Source organism: Schistocerca nitens, chromosome 10, assembly GCF_023898315.1.
Source record: "Schistocerca nitens isolate TAMUIC-IGC-003100 chromosome 10, iqSchNite1.1, whole genome shotgun sequence".
NCBI classification, from domain to species: domain Eukaryota; kingdom Metazoa; phylum Arthropoda; class Insecta; order Orthoptera; family Acrididae; genus Schistocerca; species Schistocerca nitens.
The window spans coordinates 24,051,769-24,075,696 of NC_064623.1; the positions used below are offsets into that span (position 1 = coordinate 24,051,769).

General features: G+C 39.2%; 1 protein-coding gene across 3 annotated transcripts in view; it reads left to right on the plus strand.

Moving 5' to 3' along the window:
• LOC126210311 (XK-related protein 7-like) overlaps positions 1-18,801 on the plus strand; it is a 30,038-nt gene extending 11,237 nt beyond the window's left edge. For all 3 annotated transcript variants that reach the window (XM_049939507.1, XM_049939508.1, XM_049939509.1), the window contains 3 exons: positions 610-824; positions 8,199-8,354; positions 17,816-18,801. In XM_049939507.1, the coding sequence (XP_049795464.1) occupies positions 610-824; positions 8,199-8,354; positions 17,816-18,393 (949 nt within the window). In that variant the 3' untranslated portion in view covers positions 18,394-18,801. The remainder of the gene's footprint in view (positions 1-609; positions 825-8,198; positions 8,355-17,815) is intronic.
• Positions 18,802-23,928: the final 5,127 nt, after the last annotated feature.

The following is a 23,928-nucleotide window of genomic DNA, read 5'->3' on the forward strand; positions in this document are numbered from 1 at the left end:
TAATGAACCATTCATTACTGCGCATTCTGCTGATAAGTGGGATCTTTGCTGAACAAAAAATCCAGCTAATCTTAGTAAGGAAGTTCAAAAAATTATTTCATAAAGAATTGGATGTATAATGTTATAAGTTAATCTAATGCATGTATTGTCATGTCACATGATGGAAGTATATAAAATAAATAAATAAATTCATTACATCTTGTAACTTTCCTTTAAGTGATACACAATTCTGTAAGCTGTCTGTTTGTTGGCGTAGGATACAAGTTTGATTTGCAAAGTTTTTTGGAGATGGAGATTGGGCGGTGGGAGGGGGGGGGGGGGAGGGATGAAGCAGATGCTCTGTCTTATTCTGCCTCTTACTGGGTACACACTTGCTGCCATCCCATTTTATTACAGTGTTCTGTTCTCTCTCTCTCTCTCTCTGTCTGGGTACATATGAGATCATTCTCATGATCAAAGTCTACTTGCAGTGTTGGTGGGTTCAGTCTACACATTTTGATATACTTTTTCATGTTAGTGAACTAAAGTATATAAAATCAAGTATCCTTTAAACTTCACTACACCCTTCATAGAAATTGATATGTTGGCTGGCATTTTTAATATTTGCAGACATTGTGAAGTTCTGGTATATGCTTGGAAATCATGGAAAGCAGCGAAAGAGAAAGACTTCGCAAACCAGCGTCAATATTATGAGCTGATGGTGAAAGAGGGTGCTGATGCAGCACTTCTGCGTCTCTTTGAATGTTTCCTGGAAGCAGCACCTCAACAGGTTTTACAGGGAACCATTATTTTAACAAGAACAAAAGAGGTTTCAACTTTTACATGTAAGATTTTGTGGAACACATACTTTTTTTTATATCTTAAACAGTATTTAATTGAGCCAACTATGATAACTGAACAAAAGCAAATATGATGTAAGGTGTTTTTAGTAGTAGTAGTAGTAGTAGTAGTAGTAGCTTTATTCATCTGTAGATCTCTTTTTACAAGGATATAGGACATGTCAAAGTATTTACAAGTTTAGATCAATTTAAAATAAGCTAATTCATATACACATATATTTACAGAATTCTAGTTAGAGACAATCATTAAATTTACTCCTGGTATACAATACTTTTCTTACAAATAACTTAATAAATAATGTAATGACACACCGTTCACTCATATCTCACTATCAGTCACTGCACACACTATACACACATTGTTTCATAACACTTCACACACACACACACACACACACACACACACACACACACACACACACACACACACACTGGTGATCTCTGGGCCATTTTCTGTACTGCAACTTCCCATTTGCTATCCTGAAAAACTGAGTCAGCATGTTGAGCTCAGAAAGAGGAAGAGGTATTAGTATTGTGCTATGCATAGCTTGGGGGTAAGTATTTCTAGAAAGGAAAAAAAGGTGGAAAAAAACATAAAGTGAAGGTGTTATGTGGAATGTTGGATGTTTTATAATCATTATTATTTATTTGTATAACATTTCTTTTATCAAAGCCCTACTCCATTTTATGTAAGTAATCTGTCAGTGTATAGAATGTATTGCATAACAGGTGCTTTTTAGCTGCCTTGTTAAATAAGTGTATTTTTGCAATTTCTTTAATCTCTTTTGGTAACTTATTGTACAGTTTTATTCATTGGTAGAAAATGCTGTTTTGAGTTTTATGTTTATTTTTTCTTGGTAAATGTAAGTTGAGTCTAGCTCTTGTTGCATGGTCAGATCTGTTTGTGCAGTAATTGTTGTTGTTGTTGTTGTGGTCCTGAGACTGGTTTGATGCAGCTCTCCATGCTACTCTATCCTGTGCTAGCTTCTTCATCACCCAGTACCTACTGCAGCCTACATCCATCTGTATCTGTTTAGTGTATTCATTTCTTGGTCTCCCTCTACGGTTTTTACCCTCCACGCTGCCCTCCAGTACTAAATTGGTGATCCCTTGATGCCTCAGAACATGTCCTACCAACCGATCCCTTCTTCTAGTCAAGTTGTGCCACAAACTCCTCTTCTCCCCAATTCTATTCAATACCTCCTCATTAGTTGTGTGATCTACCAGTAATTACCAATGTTATTTTTTATGTTTACAACTGACTGGTAAATGTATTCACATGGAGCAGTTAAAATCCCAAGTGCTTTGAACAGATCTTTACAATGAGCTTGACTAGTATTTTTGGTTATTATTCTTAAGGCTCTTTTCTGGAGTTTGAAAATTGTGTTCATATTTTGTGCATTTGTTCCCCAAAAAAGAATGCCATAGCTAAGGATTGAGTGTACATATGAATAGTATGTAACTAAAAGATGCTGCATGTTACACACTGATGATAGGATTATAAGGGCATAACATGCTGATTACCTTTGTGTGTTCACACCACTTCAACTTAGAATCAATATTCATCCCTAGAAATTTTGCATTTGTTGCACAGTCTATAGAGGTGCCATCTACATTTAATTTAACATGGTCATTTTTCCTCTTCAAACTGAAATTCATGGCATTAGTTTTCTTTACATTCAATGTCGCTTTATTGCTTATTGACCAAACATAAACTTCCCTGAGAGTTTCATTTCAGTTCTCAGCAAGGAGTTCTCTTGTTTACTCAGAGACTATAATATTGCTGTCATCAGCGAAGAGAATCTTTTCACCGTGAGTAACAGTACTGGGAAAGTCATTCTACCTTGCAGAACCCCTATGTTAATGTATTTTGTTTCTGGTAAGTGTTTTACTAAATGTTTGGATCTGTTTGAAGTATGTGTTATCTCTACTCTTTGTACCCTATGTGTTAGGTACGATTGAAACCAATCATTAGCTATGCCTCTTATTCCTAATACCTCTAATTTATTTAATAGAATCTTGTGCTCGACTGTATCAAACACCTTATAAAGATCCAAAAATATACCCGTGACACACTGATCTTTATCAAGAGCATCAAGTACAACTTTTGTGAATTCTACTATGGCTGACTCCATATTTTTGTAGCATATTGACTGTCTAGTAAGTCTCCTTGCAATTTAAAAATTCTGTAGCTTAAAAATTTGTGATTAATGTTTGAATCACCACATCTTTACCTCTGCCAGTACCTCTCTTCCAGTTTCCAGCCATCACAGTAGCTCTCCTGTGTATGTAGCACTGAGAGCACTCCTAAAAAAAAGTGAAATAGCATAGTCACAGCCTAGTGGATTGTTTCTACATTGAATATTTTTTCTGCAATGGTCTGTGTGCTGTTTCGAAATTTTCTAACAAATTAAAACTGTTGTCAAATGAGCACTGTTTAACAAAGACCCTTGCCTTCTAATCTACATCTATGTACCTCTTTTATCTTGTCTTTGTACTCCACATGCTGCATGTACCTGGGTGGAAGTAGGATCATTTGGCAGTCCCTCTTGAATACCAGTTCTCAATAAACTTTCTCAATGGAGTTTTGAAAAAGGAGCAACTTCCTCCCTCCAGGGATTCTGTTTGAGCTCACACAGCATTTCCGTAATACTCAGATGTTGATCAAACCACCTGCTAACAAAGCTAGCAGCACACTTTGATGTCTTCCTTTAATCTAAGCTGGCGAGGGTCCCAAAAAGTCAAGGTGTACTTAAGAAAAAGTTGCAGAACTTTTCTACTTGGGATTTTTTTATAGATGGGCTACACTTTTCTAGAATTCTCACGGTAAACCAAAATCGACCATTCACCTACCCTACAACTGGCCTTATGTGCTCATTCTGTCTCATGTTGCTTTGCTATATTGTGCCTGGATATTTAATCAATGTTCAGTTGTCAAGCAGTGCATTACTAATACTGAATTCAAACATTGCAGGTTTTTTATCCCACTCATCTGCCTTAACTTATATTTTTCTACATTTAGAGCAAATATCCATTCATAACACAAACTACAAATTTTTCCAAGTAATGCTGTATCTTTCTGGTGTCACACAATGATGATGCTTTCCCATATACTACATTGTTTCAGCAATCAGTTGCAGAATGCTGGCAACTCTGTTATGATTCGTGTATACAGCAAACATGAGCAGGCCTACCACACTTCTCTGGAGCTCTCCTGATAATACCCTTGTCTTTGATTAACACTCACTGTTCAGGACAACATACTGGGTTCTATTACTTAAGAACCTGTTGACCCACTCACATATCTGGGAACCAATTCCTTATGCTTGGACCTTCATTAAGAGGCAGCAGTATGGCACTATATCAGATGCTTTCCAGAGATCTAGCAATACGGAATCTGCCCATTGCCCTTCATCCGTGGTTTGAGGTATATGTTATGAAAAAAGAGCAAGCTAAGATTTGCACAAGCAATGCTTTCTAATGCTGATTTGTGAACAGAAGCTTTTCTGTCTCAATGAAATTTATTATATTTTAACTTAGAATATGCTCAAGAATTCTGCAACAAACTGATGTTCAGGGTATTGGTCTGTGGTGTTGTGGATCCATTCCTTTTACTCATTTTATATGGATGCCAATGCCTTTACCAACTGATCTATCTGGGCACGATTCGCGACCCGTCGGAAAGAGTGTGAATGGCGTGGTTGGTGTCTAAGTTCCCAGTTCAACACCCAGTTAATCTGCCAGGAATTTCCAAACCACACATACTCTACTGCAGAGTGAAAGATTAATTCTGCAGGTTAGATACTGACTCCATTGCTTGCATGAGAATCTCTTAAACAAAAGTGTTCCTGAAATGTATGCAATGGTGAAAATCAATTAAAACCAGGCCTAAAACATGGCCACATTTTTAATGTGGGTATTTGTTTCTATGTATGTGAAGTAGTGGTTTCTAGAAGGTATGTTCGGAAATCAAGTGTACTGTGACCATAATGGGTTTTTGTTTTTCGAGAGTTGACAACACTGAGTGGTAAAGAAGGATCCCCTGACCAGAACAAGCAAACACAGGAATACTGTAGTACACAAATTCACGTTGTCGTGTCCAGTTGTGTGAAAGATGTTGGTAAAAAATCCCGCCAAGTGTGAGCCACATGCTGCAGTCCGCTTTCTACTCGCAGAAGGAATAACACCTATCAAAATTTCTTTGGAAATCAAAATGTTCTATGGCAAAGGTATTATGAACAGACTGAGTGTGTTTAATTGGTGTAAGAAGTTTAGTGGAGGCAGAAAAAATGTCCATGGCAAACAGAGGAGTGAAAGACCCTCCATTCTGACTTATGAGTTGGTGCAAAAAATTGAGGAAACTGTTTGTACAGACTATTGATTGACAGCAGATGAAATTTCTGTGATTTTTCTACAACTCTCCAGACCTGTATTATATGAGACACTCACAGAAATTCTGGGACACAAGAAACTGTGCACAAGATGGGTCCCAAAACAGGCCAACAAGAAAAATTGAGTTAACAGCACCTGCAAGTTTCTTGAGTGACTTGAATTGGAAGGTGGGGATTTTCTGAGCTCTTCATGATGTGAGATGAAATGGGTGTGGCTCATTATACACCTGAGACAAAAAGACAGTCATCACAGTGGTGTCACACCAGTTCCCCATCTGCCAAAAAATTCAAAACCAAAATTTCTGGCAAAAAAATCACATCCTAAGTGTTTTGGGATTGAAAAGTCATCATTTTGGTCGAATTTCTGCCTCAGGTGAAGGCCATCAATGCACAATAACATTGTGAGACCTAATTAAACTCAAAAGAAGCATTCAAAACAAAAGAAGGGGAATGATGATGAGAGGAATGTGCTTGTTGTACAACACCTGTCCTCACATAGCCCTAGCCACTGAGGCATGCTTGGACTCAATTTGATTGGGATGTTTTGAACCGCTCTCTATATTCCCCCGGCTTGGTGCCTCAGACTGTCATCTTTCATCTCCCTGAAGGCACACATGAGTAGCATTAAATTTTTAACTGATCCGCAATTACAGAAACAGTTTCTAAGGTTTGGGAGGGGGGATGAGAGCTGGTGGGAGAGTTCTTAGAATGGGGCATAAGGAAGCTTGTGCCACAGCTCATTCACATGCAGCAAATGGGATCGTGATTATGTAGACAAATGAACAAACAGAGAACAAGATCTTCTAATTTCTTTTAAATACTCTTTTTCTAAAAAAATAAAACAAAAAATAAAAAAAATGTAGTACACTTGCTTTCTGAACATGCCTTGTATAATCATTGTAGATTACTAGCATTCAACACACTTATCACCATTGCTCACAAAGCACAGAATATCTAGAGATTTGAGACTCTTATCATTACGGTGTCAGTGTTAAAATCATGTCACATTGCTGTGTTTTGTGAACATTGGTGTAAGGTGTACTGAATGCTACTAAGCTAGGATAACTGATACCAATCGTTTATTCCTCACTAGCGCCAATCCAAAATTTCTTTCCTGGTAGTGAAGTTGCATGGTTCTGCTGTACCAATTGCCACATTCTCAGAGCTTACTGCAAAAATGATGGCGGTATTATGCTATGGGAAGTCCAGCTTTGGCATCTATATCTCTCAGAACTAATTAACAATCATTGACATCCATTTCCTTTTTCTCAGCACTCATTTTTTTTTTTAGAGTGGGCTGTACATAGTAACCCCGTTTTGGTTTGTTGTTGCAGGACATTTGGCCTTTTTTATACCACCACACCGACATAAGCAAATTTTCAGTGACCACAATGACATCTCCATATTCAGGTCACATGCAATTTTTATGGTTGCTACGCCACACAACTGGAGGAAGTCCCACCTCCAAAAGGCAAATATTTACACTGAAGAGCCAAAGAACTGGTACATTTGCCTAATATTGTGTAGGGTCCCTGTGAGCACGTAGAAGTGTTGCAACATGACATGGCATGGACTCGACTAATGTCTAAAGTAGTGCTGGAGGGAATTGACACCATGAACCTCGCAGTGCTGTTCATTAATCCATATAAGAGTACGAGGGGGTGGAGATCTCTTCTGATCGGTATGTTGCAATGCATCCCAGATATGTTCAATAATGTTTATGTCTCGGCAGTCTGGTGGCCAGCAGAAATGTTTAAACTTAGAAGACTGTTCCTGGAGCCACATCGCAGTAATTCTGGATGTGTGGGGTGTCGCATTGTCCTGTTGGACTTGCCCAAGTCCATCAGAATGCACAATGGAGATTAATGGATGCAGGTGATCAGATAGGATGCTTATGTATGTGACACCTGTCAGGGTCATATCTAGATGTATCAGTGGTCCCATATTACTCCAACTGCACATGCCCCACACCATTACAGAGCCTCCACCAGCTTGAACAGTCCCCTGCTGATGTGCAGGGTCTAAGGATTCATGAGGTTGTTTCCATACCCGTACATGTCTATCCCCTCAATACAATTTGAAAAGACACTCAGCCAGGCAACATGTTTCCAGTCATCAGCAGTCCAATTTCAGTGTTGATGGGCCCAGGTGAGGCATAAACCTTTATGTCAAGCAATCATCAAGGGTACACGAGTTGGTCTTCGGTTCCGAAAGCACATACCATTGATGTTTCATTGAATGGTTCGCACACTGACACTTGTTGATGGCCCAGCATTAAATGTGCAGCAATTTGCGGAAGGGTTGCATTGCTGTCACATTGAACAATTTTCTTTAATTGTCACTGGCCCCGTTCTTGCAGAATCTTTTTCTGGCTGCAGCAATGTCAGAGATTTGATGTTTTACTGGATTCCTGATATTCACAGTACACTCGTGAAATGGTCGTACAGGAAAATCCTCATTTCATCACCACCTTGGAGATGCTGAGTCCCTTCGCTTATGCACTGACTATAAAACCACATTCAAACTCACTTAAATCTTAATAACCTGCCATTGTAGCAGTAGTTACCCATCTGACAACTGCACCTGACACTTATTGTCTTATACATTTGTTGCTGACCGCAGCACCATATTCCGCCTGTTTACGTATCTCTGTATTTGAATATGCCTGCCTATACCAGTTTCTTTGGTGTTTTGGTGTATATATTCCTTATCCACATCCTTCCATTCTCTGGTTCATTTACAATCCTTTTGAGCAATACTTAACCTGTATTTTGTCTGTTAGTAATCCATTATTTGTCAGTATCTTAATGTATATATTGTCAGAGTTGAGAAAATTTTGGTTCATCATGTACCTTTAGAATCATATGCAAATAGCAATATGTTTATGTGCTTCAAACATGCGCTTTATTTTACTTATGGATAATATGATATTTCCTCAAGAAAATAGAATACCTATTTCTGTTTATAGATGACAGTCAGATGGCATCTTTCGGAAGCTCCATGTTAAATATTGGCTGGTCTGTGACCTCCTATCAAAGAGTAATACGGTTAGCACAACAAGACAAAGAAAACATCACATGGAAAGGAACAATTATACAGTTCCTCTGGCATTTCATGGTTACTGGTAAGATTTGTTTCCTTTCTTTCATTATTATTATTTTATTTTGGTTCATAGGATTCAGACTAAAAAATGTTTACAGTATGAAACTACTCATGAAAGCAAATTAATGAGCGTATTTGGTTCGTCAGTTGGTTTGTTGCATTTGGGAGGGAACCAAACAGAAAGGTCATCTGTCTCGTCAGATTAGGAAAGGATGGGGAAAAAAATCAGCTGTGCCCTTTCAGAGGAATTATCCCAGCATTTGCCCAAAGCAATTTAGGGAAATCACGGAAAACCTAAATCAAGATGGCCGGATGCGGGTTTGAACCGTCATCCTCGCAAATGTGAGTCTAGTTTGCTAACCACTGTGCCACCTCATTCGGTGAGCGTATTTTCAAAACTCATTGTTGTAGACATCTTCATCTGATACTGATTTAAACTCTGTTTTCTATGAATAACTGATAAATTCAGAATATAATTTACACTTCACTTTGCAAAGGCTAAAAATTATTTATGGAGTTAGAAATACAAACTACTATAGTACAGCTGTAATTGTCTTATTCAACAGTCCTAAATGTTATAGCATACCTATCACTGACAGTAAATATGACATTAAATTTTAACTGCACAGGATTGATATATTCTTTTATAGCAAAAGAGACAACTGAGGCAGTGAGTGCATAGACAAGAATAAGACACCCTGAAAATTATTGAGGACTGAACATACAAAGTTACGTAGTCTTGTCTTCATTTGAGACTGCTCTTACCTTAGTGCTTAGTTCTTCACTGCATTTTGGAGATTTAAGTGCTGTTACTTGTCCATCTGCTTTAAATGCTTTTTGTCATTTAGCTCACAAAGAAAGGAGTTTGGTTACGTAACCGAAGCACACCGAGTCCACATTCACCACAGCAGTACAAGTGTATGTGTCAACTAGCTCCACAAATGAAAAAGAAATTGAGAAAATGTATGAAGAGGTAATAAATTATTCAGGTAGTTAAAGGAAATGAAAATTTACACTGATGTGGCAAAAGTCATAGGATAGTGATATGCACATATAAACATGGCAGTAATATCACATACAAAAGATAAAAGGGCAGTACATTGGTGGAGCTGTCATGTGTATTCAGGTGATTAATGTGAAAAGGTTTCAGATGTCATTATGGCCCATACTGTGGGGATTACCAAACTTTGAATGCGGAATGGTAGTTGGAGCTAAACACACGGGACATTTCGTTTCGGAAATCTTTAGCAGATTCAGTATTCTGAGATCCACTGTGTCAAGAGTGTGCTGAGAATACCAAATTTCAGGCAGTGGAGTGGGCAATGGACTTTACTCAACAAACGAGAGCAGCGGTGTTTGCACAGAATTGTCAGTTCTAACAGATAAGCAACACTGCATGAAATTACCACAGAAATCAATGTAGAATTTATGACAAATGTATCCATTAGGACAGTATGGCAAAATTTGGCATTAATGAGATATGGCAGAAGACAACCAACACGAGTGCATTTGCTAACAGCCCGACATCACCGGCAGCACCTCTCCTGGGCTTGTGGCCATATTGGGTGGGCCCCAGACAACTGGAAAAGAGTGGCCTGGTCCTATGAGTCCCAATGTCAGTTGGTAAGAGCTGATGGTAGGGTTAAAGTGTGGTGCAGATACCACAAAACCAAGAACTCAAGTTATCAACAAGGCACTGTGCAAGCTGCTGGTGGCTCCATAATGGTGTGGCTGTGTTTTTATGGAATGGACTGGGTCCTCTGTTCCAACTGAACTGATCATTGGCTACTTGGAGGCCGTTTGCAGCCATTAATGGATTCCATGTTCCCAAACAATGTTGGAATTTTTTATGGACGACAATGCTGCATATCTCCAGGCCACAGTTGTTCCCAATTAGTCTAAAGAGCATCCTGGACAATTCAGTGAATGATTTGGACACCCAGATTGCCTGACACGAATCCCATTGAACATTTATGGGACATAATCGAGTGGTCAGTTCAATATTTATTGCAGGGGACTTCCGACGACTTGTTGAGTCCGTGCTACATCACTTCTCTCACTCTATTTTTTTTTAAGTCAGTTATCTGATGGTTTTAATGCAGCCTGCCACGAGCTCCTCTCCTGTGCTAACCTCCAACCTCTTCATCTCAGAGTAGTACTCACAGCCTACATCCTCTATTATTTGCTGGATGTATTCCTATCTCTGTTTTCCTCTGCAGTTTTTACACACACTACAGCTCCCTCTAGTACCATAGAAGTTATTCCCTGATGTCTTAACTGATGCCCTACCATCCTCCCCTCCTTCTTGTCAGTGTTTTCCGTACAATCCTTTCATCACCGATTCTGCAAAGAATCTCATCGTTCCTTACCTTATCGGTCCACCTAAATTTCGACATTCTTATGTAGCACCACATCTCAGATGCTTCAGTTCTCTTCTTTTCCCATTTTCCCACAGTCCACCTTTAACTACCATACAATGCTATGATTCAAATGTCCATTCTTAGAAATTTATTACTTAGATTAAGAGCTATGTTTTATACTTGTAGACTTCTCCGGGCCAGGAATGCTTTCTTGCCAGTGATAGTCTGCTTTTTATGTCCTCCTTGCTCTGTCCATCACAGGTTATTTTGCCACCTAGGTAGCAGAATTTCTAAACTTCATCCACTTGGTGATCACCAATCCAGATGATAAGTTCCTCACTGTTCCTATTTACGCTATTTCTCGTCACTTTTGTCTTTCTTCAATCTACTCTCAACACATATTCTGTGCTCATTAGACTGTTCATTTCATTCATCAGATCCTGTAATTCTTCTTCACTTTCTCTGAGGATAGCAATGTCATCAACAAATCATATAATTGATATCCTTTCACCTTGAATTTCAGTTCCACTCTTGAAAATTCCTTGTATTTCTGTCATTGTTTCTTCGATATACAGATTCAACAGCTAGGGCAAAAGACTATACCCCTGTCTTACACCTTCTTTAATCTGAGCACTTCATTCTTGGTGTTCCAGTCTCATTGTTCTCTCTTGGCTCTTATACATATTGTTTATTACCCATCTTTCCCTATATCTTACTCTATTTATCTCAGAATTTCAAACATCTTGCACGATTGGACACTGTCGAACTCTTTTTCCAGGTTGACAAAGCCTACGAATCTGTCTCGACTTTTCTTTATTCTTGCTTCCATTGTCAACCACAACATTAGAATTGCCTCTCTAGTGCCCTTACCTTTCCCAAAGCCAAACTGATCATCATCTAACACATTCTCAATTTTCTTTTCCATTCTTCTGTATATTATTCTGAAAAGCAACTTGGATGCATGTGCTGTTAAGCTGTTTTTTACAATAATTCTCACACTTTTTGGCTCTTGCAATCTTCAGAATTGTGTGAATGATGTTTTTTTGGAAGTCAAATAATATATTGCCAGTCTCATACATTCTATACACTAATGTGATTAGTCACTTTGTTGCCACTTCCCCCAATGATTTCGGAAATTCTCATGGAATAATATGTATCCCTTCTGACTTATTCAGTCTAAAGTCTCTGAAGTCTCTTTTAAATTCCAATTCTAATACTGGATCCCCTGCCTCTTCTACAATGGCTCCTGTTTCTTCTTCTATCATGCCTTCAGACAAGTCTTGCCCCTCACAGAGGCCTTCAACGTGCTGTTTCCACCTACCTGCTCTCTCCTCTGTGTTTAACAGTGGAATTCCTGTTGCACTCTCAGTGTTACCACCATTGCTTTTAGTTTCACCTAAATCTATTTTAACTTTTCCATATGCTGAGTCAGTCCTTATGATGATCTTACTTTTTTCCCCCTGATTTCTTCATATTTTTTCTGCAGCCATTTTGTCTTAGCTTCCCTGCACTTCCTATTTATTTCATTCCTCTGTACCTATGGTTTTTTTCAACTTCTGTGATTGCCCTTTTTAGAAATGTCCATTCCTCTCCAACTGTACTGCCTACTAAGCTATTCCTTATTGCTGTATCTGTAGCCTTAGAGAACTTCAAACATATCTCGTCATTCCATAGTACTTCCGTATCACTCTCCTTTGTGAATTGATTCTTCCTGACCAATCTCTTAAACTTCAACCAACTCTCCATCACTACTGAATTGTGATCTTTTAATCTATATCTGCCTCTTGTTATGCATTACAATCTAGTATCTGATTTTGTTATCTTTGCTTGACAATGATGTAATCTAACTGAAATCTTCCCATATCTCCTGACCTTTTCCAAGCATAACTCCTCCTCTTGTCATTCTTGATTAGAGTATTTGCTATGGCTAGCTGAAATTTATTGCAGAACTCAGTTAGCCTTTCTCCTCTCTAATCCCTATTCCAAAGTCCATATTCTCCAGTAAAACTTTCTTGTACTTCTTTTCATACGACCACATTCCAATCCTCCAAGGCTATTAGATTTTCATCTTGCTTTACATATTGAATTACCCATTCAATATCCTCATATTTTTCTCTAGCTCTTCATCTTTGGCTTACGTCAGTTTGCATACTTTAACTATTGGTGTTAATGTTGGTTTGCTGTTGATTCTGATGAGAACAACCCTATCACTGAACTGTTCACAGTAACACACTTTCTGCTCTATCTTCCTGTTCTTAATTAATCCTACTCCTGTTATACTATTTTCTGCTGTTGCTATTACCCTATACTCATATGACCAGAAATCCTTATCTTCTTTCCATTTCACTTCTCTGATCCCCACTATATCTAGTCTGAGCCTTAGCATTTCCCTTTTCAGATTTTCTAGCTTCCCTAGAAACATTTCGCACTGTGGTTATTCAGTCTTTCTCTCCCAGTCACCTCCCCATTGTCAGTCTCGTCCTAAGGATTCGAATGGGGCACTATTGTAGAATCTTTGCCAATTGAGAGATCATCGTGACATTTTTTTTCAATTGCTGCACTACACTGAGCAAAAGGAGGTGAGACACAATAGTAGAAGATGTCTCAAGACTTTGGTCACCACAGTGTAATTGTGATGGGTGACTGGAATTTGATAGTAGGAAAACCAAGAGAAGAAAAAATAAGAGGAAGCCACCTGGTAGAAATTTGCTGAGGCCATAATTTAATCATCGCTAACTCTTGGTTTAAGAATCGTGAAAGAAAGTTATATATGTGGAAGAGACCTGGAGTCACTGGTAGATTTCACATTGATTGTATAATGGTAAGATAGAGATTTAGGAACCAGATTGTAAGACATTTCCAGGAGCAAATGTGGACTCTAACCACAATTTATTGGTTATGAACTGTAGATTAAAACTGAAGAAATTGCACAAAGGTAGGAAGTTAGGGAGACAGGACCTGGATAAGTTGAAAGAACCAGAGGATGTTGTGAGTTTCAGAGGGAGCATTAGACAACAATTGCCTAGAACAGGGGAAAGGAAAATGGTAGAAGACGAATAGGTGGCTTTGAGAGATGAAACAGTGAAGGCAGACAAGGTCTAGTAGAAATACAAGGATATCACAGGAGATATTGAATTTAACTGATGAGAGGAGAAAATATAAAAATGCAACAGATGAAGCAGGCAAAAGGGAATCCAAATTGCCAAAAAATGAGATTGACAAAAAGTGCAAAATGACTAAGCAGGAATGGCTAGAGGACAAATGTAAGGATATAGAAGCGTATGTCACCAGAGGACACATAAATACTGCAGGCCTTGAAGTAGCTTCATGAATATCAAGAGCTAAGATGGAAAATCAGTCCTCAGCAATGAAGGTAAAGCTTACAGGTGGAAGGAGTATATATAGCATGCATACAAGGGAGATGAGCTTGAAGGCAATATTACATGGAAGAGGCCATAGACGAAGACAATATCAGAAATATGCTATCGTGAGAAGAATCTGTCAGAGAATTGCAAGACCTAAACCAAAACCAGGCCACTCGTGTAGTTGACATACCATCAGAACAGCCGTGAGAAGAGTATTCCATCTGGTGTGCAAGATGTATAAGACTGTCGAAATACCCTCACACTTCAAGAAGAATGAGCTGACGGGGTGAATGTTACCAAACTATCAGTTTAATAAATCATGGCTGCAAAATATTAATATGAATTCTGTACAGAAGAATGGAGAAACTGGTAGGAGCTAGCCTTGTGGAAGATCAGTTTGGATTGTGGAGAAATGCAGGAAAACGAGAGGCAATACTGGCCCTATGAGGGCAGTGCTTACGTCAGATCGGCAGTCTCTGTGACCTGGTTTGAGTCTTATTCATGTGTCTGTGAGTGTTAGAGCAACAGAGTCAACTACACATTTGCGGAATATACCAACATGGTCCGTCTACATGATGAAGTTCACAGTAATGAGAGAGCTGCTCATCATCTTTATGAAAATCGTTATCCACAATATCTGCCTGCATTGTGTACCCTTTTTGTCACAATTATGTAATGGGTTCAACAAAGAGGTACCTTCACTGTACTCAGATGTGACTGGTGCTTCCAGGAGATACCACACATCCATTCTGGAACAGGCCACAGTGCATCACGTTGAAGAGAACCTGTCAATGAGTATACGAGCCATTGTGCATGCAAAGGATGTTGCTCCCAGCACCGCCTGGTATGTTCTGCATGACCAACAACTACATCCATACCACCTTAAAAAGATAAAGTCACTAATGACAGCCAATTTTGCACCACGTGTTGAGTTTTGTATGCAATTTCTGCGCCCCTGCATCAAAGAGCCTGTAGCATTTCCGTGGCACATTCTCTTCATAGACGACTGTAAAATTACTAGGGATTGTGTTCTCAATTTTCAAAACAGCCATGTCTGGGCAAACAAAAACCCACATTCCAAACATGTTCAGGGAATTCCCCCCCCCCCCCCCCCGCCCCCCTTGCTCACCAAGCCCATGGGTCCCATCTACTTGACCTTCCAATAACAAGTATTTGGCATGTTTCTGGATGCTGTGGCACTGAACATGTGGTTTCATTGTGACGGCGCATCTCCCCACTTTTCTTGTCATGTTCAGGACCAGCAATTCAGACGCCAACAGATAGGCCGAGGTGGCCCAATCACGTGGCCTCCACGATGACCAGAATTTTCATTGCACTTTTTCCTCTGGGGTAGAATGAAGAATTTGGTTTATGAGACACCTCCAGAGACAGAAGGCTTGGTGGCAAAAGTTGTGATCGCTGCAGGACAGATTGCAGACACATCACATGTGATAGAGCATCTATACCACATCATCATTCATAGGTACAACGTGTACACTTAACTTGGTGGTTGCCACTTCTAACCTTACTTGTAGTGGGTCAGAATGCTAACCCTCCTCAAAAAGGACAAAAACAATTTAAGTTTAACTGTAAACAACAGTGTCTCTGAAAACTGATTTAGTTTCCTTTTTGTTTCTTTGGTTATTAATAAGTAGAATTGCAAAACTAGTGATGTACTGGGTCACACCTAATAAACTGCTTGTAAAAGTGGTCATGTTACCAATATTTTGTCAAATGGTTGTAGAACGGAAATGTTTCATTTCTTGACCTGGGTTCCAATCCAAAATATTATCTACTCAGCCCCTCTGCAAATCTTAGAAGTTCGTAAGGGGAATTTTAGACCACTCTGTATACAGTGTAGTTATTATACAATTCGTGCATGATGTTGTTGGCAGAGAGAATCAAGACTGGAAATACCATTAGACCCACTGTCTTAGGAATAAAAACAGAAGCATTTTCGAAGGATGACTATAGACAGTCTTAATCCTAGTGGAGAAGGTGGATGATGCATTCCTTCCCCCCCCCCCCCCCCTCCCCCCAAATTGGTGTTCCCACTGGTTTGATGTGGCCCACCATGATTTACTCTAATGTATCACTCACTTCATCTCAGAGTAGCACCCACATTCAATGTCCTCAGTTGTTTGTTGTATATGATCTGATCTCTACTTACCCATGAAGGTTTTGCCATCACCCTCTATACCTTCCTCTACAACTGTGTATGTTACTCCCTACCAATGCCTTAACATATCTCCTGTCATCATTCCCATTCATCTGTGTACTGTTTCCCTTACATTCCTTTCTTAGCCAAGTCTATGAAGAGCCTTCTCATTTTTTATGTCTTCAGTGCATTTCATTTCTAAATGCCATCGTAAAAACTTTGAATCTTTTCTTTTCCATTTCTCCCGCAGTCCACAGTTCACCCCTATACACTGCTGTGTTACAAATGCACATCCACAATTTTTCACTCACATTTAAGGCCTATATGTGTGATACTAGTTGACTTCTTCCCGTTCTAGTCTGATTCTTATCTACTCTTTGCTTAATCTATGATGCATTGTTTTGCTTCCAAGGTACCAGAACTACTTTACTTTGTCAGCTACAGGATCCACACATTTTATGTTTATGGCTAATCTCATTACTTCCAGTTCATATTACCTCCTCAAAAGGTCATTCATTCCATCCGAAAAGTCTTGTAATACTTTGCTTGTTATATATGTTTCCTCAAACACACTGGAAGGTAAACTTACAACATTACATGGAAGAGAATGGAATGATCACTTATCTTAAATTCTAGTGGTGGACATTTAGAGTTTATTTAAACAAAATGTGAAGTTGACCATTTTGAATTCATAATACTGAGGATAGACGGAAGGCATTCTTAGAAGGATCATGTTCCAGATGTGCAGAAACTGAATGCTGCGCTCTTCGAGAAAGGTACAATCTCCACTGTGTCCAACACTGAAGCTGAAGGCTTGTTTGTTCTATCGTCGCACAAGCAGTTATATGTTGGGGAAATCTATGCACTTTCTACCATTAATGTCTATGTTTGATACCTACTGAATTCTTCTGGCAGAGAAGGCCACGCTTTTTTCCCTGTTTTCATCTTGCTCCTACTTCTCCTTGCTTCATCTGTCATTCAATGTTTTGCTTCCAAGATACCAGAATAGGCCTTTCTTCAGGTGCTGGAATTCAAAATCTGCTCACTCTGTAGATAGATTGCATCATGGAACATGCTGACAGTACTGGTTCATTCAGAAGAAATTTCAACATACATTCAGTAAACACTACAGAGAAAAAAATATAACTCAAATAACACTTCCTTAAACAGTGGATGGAAAGGAATGCACTGTTCAGCAGGTTTCATTTTCAACAGACTTCCAACAGAACTGAATAAAATTTAGTGATCAACCCCAAGTATTCAGATTCATGTTGAAGTGCTTTTCCTTGTCACACATTCCTACTATTCTATACAGTACTTCCTATCATTAATGTAGAGCTTTTGTCTTTCTTCATTTGTATGCACTTTCACAGTTTATTTCCTGTTTTATTAACTCTTTAGTTTACAATTTTTTAATCAGTATTTGGTAAACTATGTACTGACTTGTACCATGACCAAGTAGCTCAAGCTTGCATGGTACTACCAAGCCTGACAGATACATAAAATAAAAGTAATGCATCTGGTTTCTGAAAAGTTTTTCTTGTTTTACTGTATGAGGTGCTCTTTCAGTTGACGCAGTACGTGTATCAATTTGTTTCAGTTTCGAGAATTCTGTCAATTTCTGTGGCTTCGGTGACATTTCCTACAGAGACTGCTGTGGTGTGTGGTGTGCACTGGTTAATCGTGACAGTCTGGCTGTCACTGTGGGAACGCACAAACTTCTGCTTCTCACAGAAAGTATCTGCAACGAAACAGCGAGCTGCAGAGATACTCTTCTGCTCCGTCCTCGGCCTCGTCTACATTTTTACGTACATCGCACCAAAGGATGGGCAGAACAGGATTCGGTACTCCATCTACTACACGATCTGCTTTGCAGAGAACGTCATGGCGGCAGTGACAGTGTGGGCCACAGCAGACACGGCAATGCGAAACGAGTGGTACTTCTATCCACTTTTGTTAGGGTGTATTGTACCTTTTGTGACAGGTATAGGTTTTATGCTTCTCTATTACTCGTGTTTTCACCCAGTACTGCAAAGGGTGAAGTGTTGTGATAAATCCAACAACAGGAACCAAACAGGAGACAGGGGGCTGCGCTCTACTAGGTCTGGCAGTTTGGGAAGGAACTTACTGACACAGGAACCTAGCAATGAGTCTGTCAATGAAGCTGGTGACACTTAGTGAAATGGCAGCTAGTGGTTGTGCCGAAGTGCTAAGAATTGAGGCAAAATCTCATGAGGAGTCACAGCAGGATAATGGTGAAGAAAATGTGCAAAGCAGTAGACATGATGTACCTCTTCTACCCAATATTGAAGTACACCACTGTAACAATGAGCCACAAAGTACTGTTGTTAGTCAGTGTAAGGTTTTTTACTGAAGCATTCTTTCTTTATTCATATAGCAGGTGAAATACATATACTCATTATTTATTTATAAAATTTGTTTTCCGTGCTGCTCAAATGATTCCCTGGGATTTTTAAAATTTTGTACTGTACATGTTGAGCAGTAAGTGTCAAGCACTCACCTATTTATTGTCCAGCAATTTTGAAAATGTTACATTTTTGTTTTATAAAACACAATAGAAATGTTTCTTCGCCATTGTTTTCTAAAACATCCACATAATTATGTCCTGTCCTCACCACCTCTCCAAAAATGCACACTCCAAAATGTCATTTTTTAAAGAAAAGACTGGCGGTAGGGAAAACTTCACACTCACAAGGGAACTGCACATACTCATCATCACTGACTTCTTTGAAATTCGTGGTATATGCAGTGCTTGGTGTGAAATGAAAGTGACAAGCATTTAGAAAAGTTTGCGGTTTTGGTACAAGTCAGGCTGTGCACAAGACATTTATGTTGGCATAGTCTGCAGGCAGTGGTTGGTGCAGCAGGAAGAGCACAGAATGCTGATTTGAGGGTTGTGGAACCGAGTTCCTAAATGGAAACTTTTTTATTTGCCAATTTTTACATTACTTGCCCTGCAGTTAAATTGAAAAAAATGTTATACACTTTGTATTTATTAATATTTTCATAAAAAATACAAAAAAAAGTATTGGAATTGGAAATAAATTTCCGGGAATGGACTGTGCTGGGATGATATTCAATGTAAAAACAGGGAAAACATATTTGCATTTTGCACAGGTTAAAAATACAGCATCTTTACAGTTACAGGATTATTTTAAAATTTCTATAGAGTAACAGACTTGGTTTAGTTTCACAAAACATTCTCTCTCATCGCATAGTTTGGCAGCAAACCACGTATAACACATCATTTCGGCACATACTTGCGAGGATAAGTGGAGATGTACAACGGAGTGTATTTTTATGCCTTTTTTTCTGGGGGTGGTTCATGATTTCTTTTTCTCTTCAGATAAGAGCAGTTCTTAAATTTTTTGATCAATTTTTTTCCGTGGAGGCATCGCAGGGTTGCACTGGCAGAGTGCATTTGGAGGAGAGGGGATTATTTTAATAATGCACTATAGCAGTGCTCCTCCATCTTGAAAAATCTTTTCATATAATTGTAGATTTGTTTGTCTTCCCCAGAAGTAAATTAATGGAAGAAATTTGTACTTCTGTACATGGGACTGCATCACATCAGCCAAACAATTTTTGTACAAGGCTGCTGTAAGTCTCCTAGATTTTGATGTAGTGATGACATTCTTAAATTTTGTAGCATACTCGTCCACGGTTTTTTGAATCCTCTGTCCACAAATGCCACTGCTTTCTTGTAGGCGTACATAGATCATTGACAATAATTTTCCGGAAATGGTCCTAGCATACTCCGCTGTATGCAAGTGACTGACTTCATTCATTTTCAGTTTATTTGCAGTGTAAGTAACATAAAAATTAAAAATGAGATCCGGAAAAGGGTCAACCCCATGAACTTCAGATTAATGTTCTGCACTCTTCCCACAGCACCAACTGATGCATCGAAACTGTGCTAACGTAAATGGCTCGTGGTCACCTGACCTGTCCAAAAATTCTATTTTTTTCTAAATATTCGGTCATCTGGAGCTCCCCTTTCTGTCACTTTCATTTCTGACTGAGCCCTGCATATACCATAAAACTGGACAAAATCAGTGATGATGAGTGGGTGTGGCTCCCCTGCCAGTTAACGTGAATAAATGTCTTAAAATTCTGGATGTGAAAGGGAGAGTGTACTTTACCATTTGGTAAATGAGGAGCTAGGTCAGCAAAGCATGAAATATGTAAATATTAGGAATGGCATCATTTCATAAATCTGCTAATAGTACATAGGGCTAGTGTATTCTTTTGTGTTAGCAGAAGAGCCAACACCGTGTTACGAGTGGAGGCCGAAGTGCACACGTTTTAGCTCACACAGGCTAGCATGAGAAGGGAAGAACTATACTGACGTGAGGTCTGGAACATGACAAGGAATGAGAATTCAGAAAGCGGACATAATTAGTTTGATACTTAACTTTAATCCATTAATGATGAATGTCGCTCTTGACCGTCGATGAGGCACAATATTATCTGTTCAGAATACATTCCTGAAGGTACTAAGTATAGTAACTGAATATGGTGCCTTGCTAGGTCGTAGCAAATGACGTAGTTGAAGGCTATGCTAAACTGTCGTCTCTGCAAATGAGAGTGTATGTAGACAGTGAACCATCGCTAGCAAAGCCAACTGTACAACTGGGTCGAGTGCTATGGAGTCTCTCTAGACTAGACCTGTCATGTGGTCTGCAATCACTGATAGTGGCAACACGCAGGTCTGACATATACTAACGGTCCACGGCCGATTTGAAGGCTACCACCTAGCAAGCGTGGTGTCTGGCGGTGACACCACATATTCCACATAATGTGTACCTAAGATTGCAGCTGTTCTTTCACTCTACATTTTGTTTCATAAATCTTATTGTGACAGGAAGCCTTCAAGCCTGTGGAACAAGTCAACTCACAAATCAAAAGGTAGAAGCAACTACTGCCGGCTGTTTCTGTAAAGTGTACTTGCGACAAATTATGATTATTGCTAATCCTCTCATGCTGATAATTATGGGAATTACCTCTAAAAAAATGGTAGCCTATGGCTATAATATCAATGAGTCACAGATGGAATTGACCAGTTCATAAAAATACCTCAGTGTAACACTCTGTAGGGATTAGAAACAGAATGATCACATAGGTTCAGTCATGTGTAAAGCAGCTGGTAAACTTAAGTTTATTGGTAGAATACTGGGGAAGTGCAATCAGTCTACAAAAGGGACTACTTACAAATCACTCATGTGAACCATCCTAGAATATTGCTCAAGTTTGTGGGACCCATATCGGATAGGACTAGTCGGGGGATATTGAACACATACAGAAAAGGGCAGCACGAATGGTCACAGGTTTGTTTAATCCATGGAAGAGCATCACAGAATACTGAAGGAACTGAAATGTCAGACTTTTTTTACATTTATATTAGGAGAAAAATGGCTATTGTGTAAGAAGTGACTACTCTGCTCAGATACAGTTGTCATCTAATACTTTAAACAAAGCCTTTACGTAATTTTACATACACCAATGTCAGTTGTCATTGTAGTGACAAGTCAGGATCTATCTAATACAAACATTAGAGTTACAACAATAACAAGAGAATAAATTGTCACTCATCACATAGAGGTGGCATTGAGTATGAGAAAGGCACACTGAAAAAGAGCGCTAAGCTTTCGGACAAAGTCTTCTTCAAAAATTGAAAACACACACACATTCACATAAGCACAAAATACACACACACACATTCACACAAGAACAAGTCACACACACACACATTCACACAAGAACAAGTCACACACACACACACATGGCCGCTGCCTCTGGTTGTTGGGGCCCCTGGCACCTGGAGATAGTGGCCATATGTGTGAGTTGTGCTTGTGTGAATGTATGTGTCTTTTATATTTTTGGAGAAGAACTTTGTCCAAAAGCTTAGCACTTTTTTCCAGTGTGCCTGCCTGAGGCTGTGTCAATGGCCTTTCCACAGTAGTAACACTGGCTCCCGTCAGATCACTGAAGTTAAGCATTGTCGGGCTGGGCTAGCACTTGGATGGGTGACCATTTGGTCTGCTGAATGCTGTTGGCAACTGGGGTGCACTCAGCCCTTGTGAGGCAAACTGAGGAGCCACTCGATTGAGAAGTAGCGGCTCCGGTCTCTGAAACTGACATACGGCCAGGAGAGCGGTGTGCTGACCGCATGCTCCTCCTTATCCGCATCCAGTGATGCCTATAGCCTGAGGGTGACACAGCGGGCAGTTGGTACCATTGGGACTTCATGGCATGTTTGTGAAGAGTTTTTTTTTTTTAGACTCAGTGGCTCCTCTATGTGATGAGTAGCAGTCTATCCTTTCCATATTATTGTTACTCAGTCCTGGACTTCCCATACTTTAAATATTAGAGTTACAAAGTCCAAATTTCTGATAAATTATATGAACAGCAACTAATGATGTAATCTTTTACATTGTGTTTTAATATCTTGATATTTTGAGTTGCCCTGGTGTTTACTGGTGACTGTTATTGACTTCTGCAGCGGAGTACAAAACTCTGATCTATACTCTAGATGTAGATGTGTAATCTATATGAATTTTTTTAAATCATAACATTGCCATTGTTAATTGCAGAGTTCTTCTTGTTATCAAACACAAATACACAGCATTATGCTTACTCCCTCAATATAAGAGTAAGAATCCCTTGTTCCCTGAGAAGGCTTCTGCAAGAAGTTCGGTTGTCAACCACAATATTCTTATTCCACACTTATGTAGACTAAACACCATTTCGACCTGGTTTGCACTGCTCTAGAACAGATTTTCTTTCTGCAGGACCCAGGGGTTTCGTGGAGTACACTCGAGAGTTCTTCAAAACTTAGATGCATTTCTTCAAAACATTCAAGAAAGCAACTTAAAAAAACTTATGACTCTATAAAATTAAAAATAAAATAACTGTTATTCCAGCTTCCATTTACTAATTTGGATAGTAGGTTCAAATGTGACATCAGCATGAATAAGGCTGTACTTATCAGAGATAAGACATAACTTCGCAGAGAGTAACCTCAACAATGAGTGAATGGCTGCAGAAAGTGTGACTGTAGCAGTTCATTCAAACCGCCACCATCGTCTGACTCACAGTGCATTCCCATCCACATCAATCCCTATCGCTGTGTAATCTATCATCAGGAAGCTTTGTTACCTTTGATATACTTATAAAGAATAGTGTCTGTATGGTTGTTATAGAAAACTAGAGGTTTTTTTCCTAGCTTGATAAAATTTTGTTCACAGGAACTTCAACAACCAAAACATGATTAATTTACAGAATGTTACATTCAAAACAGACATCTATGTATATACTCTGCAAATCACCATGAAGCATGTGGCTGAATACTTCCTGTTGTACCAGTTATTAAGGTTCCTTACCATTCCATTGACTTATGGATTGCGGGCAGAATGAGTGTTTGGATGCCTCTGGACATGCCGTAATTATTCAAATCTTATTCTCATGATGTGTATGTGAATGATATGTATGGGATTGTAGAATATTCCAAGAGTAACAATTTAAAGCCGGTTCTTGAAACTTTGTTAATTAACAATCTGCCACTTCAGTTCCTTCAGTATTCTGTGATGCTCTTCCATGGATTAAACAAGCCTGTGACCATTCATGCTGCCCTTCTCTGTATGTGTTCAATATCCCCCATTAGTCCTAAGTGATATGGGTCCCACAAACTTG